This window comes from Habropoda laboriosa, unplaced genomic scaffold (genome assembly GCF_001263275.1).
Source record: "Habropoda laboriosa isolate 0110345459 unplaced genomic scaffold, ASM126327v1 scaffold336, whole genome shotgun sequence".
In the NCBI taxonomy this organism is placed as follows: domain Eukaryota; kingdom Metazoa; phylum Arthropoda; class Insecta; order Hymenoptera; family Apidae; genus Habropoda; species Habropoda laboriosa.
This window is the reverse complement of record NW_017100454.1, coordinates 385,137-389,393: the sequence shown is the minus strand read 5'-3', so window position 1 is coordinate 389,393 and position 4,257 is coordinate 385,137. Positions and strand designations below refer to the sequence as shown.

The following is a 4,257-nucleotide window of genomic DNA, read 5'->3' as shown; positions in this document are numbered from 1 at the left end:
TATATAAAAATAAATAAATACAATAATAATAAATATGTAGAAAAAACTTCGTATACGTCTAAATCATATAATGTACTGACATGATTTTACTAAAAAGTACTTTATACAGATTATAACACAGATATATTTGATTTCCTTCCGTAACTGTACACAAGTTTTTACTATTTAAACAATGTTACAAGCATTGCTAACAGATTACATAAAATAAGCATATGTCTAATATGAACTTTGGAATATTTGCATATAATCATACAGGTCACAAGTACAAATAAATTTCATAGATTGTAATCCCATGCAATTCTTATGGAAGTAGTAACTGCGTAATTTGAATGATTGCATCTCATTATAGTCGTTTCCTTCGCAATATTAGAATACGCAATGTTAAATACAAATCTGTATAACTTGTAGCAATAGCATATTATATGTAAATGTAAATATGCATATGTGCGTGCATAAATTCTTTAATTTGCTATCGAAATATGCTTTATACAATTCTATAAATGTTATTTTCTTTGTAAGAATAAATCTAGTTAATTTTATATTTGTGTAGTAAATGCAAATTCTATCTGCTTGCATAAAGCACTTTCACCAACAAGTTTCTCGTGATACACTTTGTGTAGTACAAAAATTCATGCATTTTCTTCATTCCTTGATTTCTCACTATTTAAATCTTCTTCTTCATAAAGCATCAAGTAATCAGTTTAGTATCTTAAACTTGTTTTCGCCCGATTTCAATTTCAAAAGTTATACGTAACCGTAACTATTCACAGGTTAATCGTATTAACTAAGCACATATTGCTATATCATACAGTTTACAACAAATTTTATATGTTGTATATACCTTATGCAAAATTTCCAAAGTCTGGTCTATACCTTTGTGTTACAAAACCTGCCGCACATGATTGTTAATACTACCCTTCAACAAGTGATACTCTACAAATATGTGCAAAACCTAACACACTAGGATTGTCTAGTGTGTTAGACGCCTATTTCATATGGTTTCTTGACTGTTGACCGATTGCGAGCTGCGGGAAGTTTTCCGATTCATTGGTTCCAAGTAAGCCGCAGGTGCCCATCCTTCTATTCCAGTACCTATCAATTTTACAAACCACCAACCAGCACAACCAATTTTAAGAAGTTCTAGATTCTCTCCTTCACGCATAGTAACTTCTGACTGTCCAACTGCACAATAATCAGCTAATGCTACGTATCTTCCACCCTAATTGGATGTGAAATTTTACAGGGTATTAACTGCATCTAGCTACTTAATTAATAAATCAAAAGAAACTTACAGGAGCAGGACCAGGAGTTTCAGTGAAAGCATCTTCGTCATCAGTGTTACTGTTCTCTGAACTCCATGCAACTTCATCTTCTGTCGACTGGGAAACATCTGTAATGTGTGATATAACACTGCTACCATCAACCGAAAGAGTTCTTAAAGATCCAGAAACACTGCCTTGAGCTTCCCATGAAATTGTTTGTCGCAAAGGTCTACAAATATTTTGTGTAAAGCCGTCATTGTCACCAGGGTTTTCAGTTTGTTGTGCACATAATATCGCATACTTGTGATTAGTCTTTCCAAGAGCAGAATTTTGTTTTCCCTTAAGCTCAGCTAATTGAGACATTAAAACACCTTTAATTTGTAGCACCCAAGACTGTTTAACATCTACAGTAGGTGCCTGTATTGTATGTACTTCAGCGCGACCCTGAAGCCAAATTTCAAAGCGTCTTGCATCGCCTTTTACTGATTCTGTTAGTCCAATTTGTGACATCTAGAAAAAAAGGAATTATATATTTACACACGTCGTAAATAAAGTTGAATACAAAATATTACAACTTACCTTTAGATATCTCTTAAAATGGTATGTAGCTTTATTATGAGCTTGTGGTTTACTATGCTTACAAAATATAAGAGCCTTTTCATATAAGAATATATGACGTTGAGATGGCTTTAACCTAAGCAACCGTTCTCGCTTACTACTGCTCCATACACTGAAGGAGCCTTGCAACAAAAGTTCACCTTGTGCGTTTAGATCTCCCTAAAAACAATTATTAATTTTTTGTATGATAACATTGAATAGAATTAAGTAACAATAAGATAAAAGTGTGTATAAATTCTACATAATATTGAGCTCACACCAAATCCAGTGATTGCAGTCTGATGCATGCTATCGTTAACGCACTTCAAAACAACAAGCATACAATCTAATGCTTCTTTTAACTCGGTACAACATGATGGTTCGTCGCTGTATTTTAAAAGATCTTTTAATAGCAGCTGGTACTTTGTTATACGTTGAACAGGTTTCAGAAGGTATGCAGCAAGAGGTAATTTATGACCAAGCCTTTGCTGACAAGCTGCAAGAAACTGTGGTTCATTTTGTATCTGTTCTCGTAATCTCTCGGATCTTGGAATATTTTGACAATAATAACTATACAATCTGAAGAACACCTCGCGCTAAAAATGAACGTAACTTTATTAGTTTCCTCTAATTGATTAAAACTACGTATGTGTATAGATGCCTACCCTTTGTACAAAACACAATGCAACAAGTTCAGTATTCGAAATACAATTTTCTAAATCTCTTAAAAACGTTTCTCCATGAAAAATGTAAATATCTTCTAAGTTTCCAAATAAAATATCCCCTTTGCCTATCAATGCTGCCGGTACTAAATGAGCCATTGCTTCATTTATTAATTCCATTTTGTACCCTTTAATTATGGAACCTAATTCAGCGACATAAATTCGTTCAGTTTCAACAAGTTCCGCTAAAACATGTCCGCGTTTTAAGCGCAAAGCTTCTGCATCTTTAGATTCACTTTCGGGCGATGAAGATTCCCCTTCTATGGGACTCATCTCCATCTAAAAGAGAATAAATCAATGAAAATAATCGATAATCGAGTACACATGAAATTAAATAAAATAATAATTTACCTTTGGCATAGTATTAGCCTTTTTAAGAATTCTTCCAGGTTTCACAATTTGAGGCAGTGTTTGTAACGGCTTAACTGGTTCAGGTGTTACAGTTTGAACTGGTCTTGCTGGTTTAATTAACTGCTGTTTCAATGTCATTATCCTTTTATCACACATCAACGACACATCTTCTATTCTTTGTAAAACCTAATACATCAATTACATGAAATAAAGTCAAGTAATTTTCTGAAGATAATTTTATTTTGCAGAAGATACATACTTGACTAATAAGAGCTTTAGTTTCAGGCATTATAGAATCTTGAAAAATACATCTGGGATGATGGAATTCTTCTGCAGCTTCTATTAATTCTTGTAACTCTTGAAGTGCTTGGTCTGGTGGTGTTGAATTATTTTGTGACGCAAGTAATTCTATTCCACGCGTACACCACGTGTTTGCCTATTATCCATATAGTTAAGAATAATTTTTTGCTATATCTTTCTTATTTCTTAATAACATCTAACAGAAGTAATCACCTTATCTATACGTTCCATGAGTTCCCTGCATTTGGTTAACATATGTAATCGCCTTTCCAGTCTCTGACTTAAAATAGTACAAATTCTCTGTAATTCGACGCATTTGGGTTCTACAACATCTGTAGGGCATTGATGCCTTCCAGATAGTAATGTTTGACCAGCGGATATCACTTCCTCTGCTCGTTCAATATCTCCCTATAAGTTTATGTAATTTTATTCATGTTTAGCACATATCAATATAACAGTAACAAGAAAACTACAAACAGTCATTGAACGTTTTCACGAATTTTCATTGTTTATCTAAAAAAGTATTTAAAAAAAAGATACTATCTTACGTGCAGTGCAAAGGGAGAAATAACAATGATATTCATTCTCAAAGTCCATCATGCCAATATAAGGCATGAATTAAATCCCTATTCTTTGCCTCTTGAATGAATGATTTTAAAATTTCTAATATGTATCTGTATACACACTTAATGAAACAAGAAGTGTTATAGAGATTTAATTCACAAACCCAAATAAAGAAACTGCTAGAAATAACAATTTTTTTTGTGGTATTTTACGATATATCAAAAATTTCAAAAGTTGAAATACTAAATTATTATCACTGTATTTAAAAATGTAAATCTATCACAAAATATATGTATTTTGTTGAGTGGATTGCTTACCAAGACCCAAATCCACATGGTATGCAACAAATAGGACTATCGACAAAATGAGGAAGCGGTGCAAAATAACATTTGTGCATGATGTGCATTATATGTATATGTGACTGCTTATAAAAGTATCCAAACCAGAATTTGTATTAAAAA

The 4,257-nt window shown here is 32.7% G+C and overlaps 1 protein-coding gene across 1 annotated transcript in view; it reads right to left on the bottom strand.

Annotated features, from left to right (window-relative positions):
* Positions 1–991: 991 nt before the first annotated feature.
* Positions 992–4,257, bottom strand: part of LOC108575924 (guanine nucleotide exchange factor DBS-like) — an 11,198-nt gene continuing 7,932 nt past the window's right edge. The window contains exons 8-16 of the mRNA XM_017938863.1: positions 3,446–3,640; positions 3,192–3,368; positions 2,933–3,118; positions 2,525–2,860; positions 2,138–2,455; positions 1,842–2,039; positions 1,564–1,772; positions 1,293–1,491; positions 992–1,219 (exon numbers count right to left, since the gene is read on the bottom strand). Of these exons, the coding sequence (XP_017794352.1) occupies positions 992–1,219; positions 1,293–1,491; positions 1,564–1,772; positions 1,842–2,039; positions 2,138–2,455; positions 2,525–2,860; positions 2,933–3,118; positions 3,192–3,368; positions 3,446–3,640 (2,046 nt within the window). The remainder of the gene's footprint in view (positions 1,220–1,292; positions 1,492–1,563; positions 1,773–1,841; positions 2,040–2,137; positions 2,456–2,524; positions 2,861–2,932; positions 3,119–3,191; positions 3,369–3,445; positions 3,641–4,257) is intronic.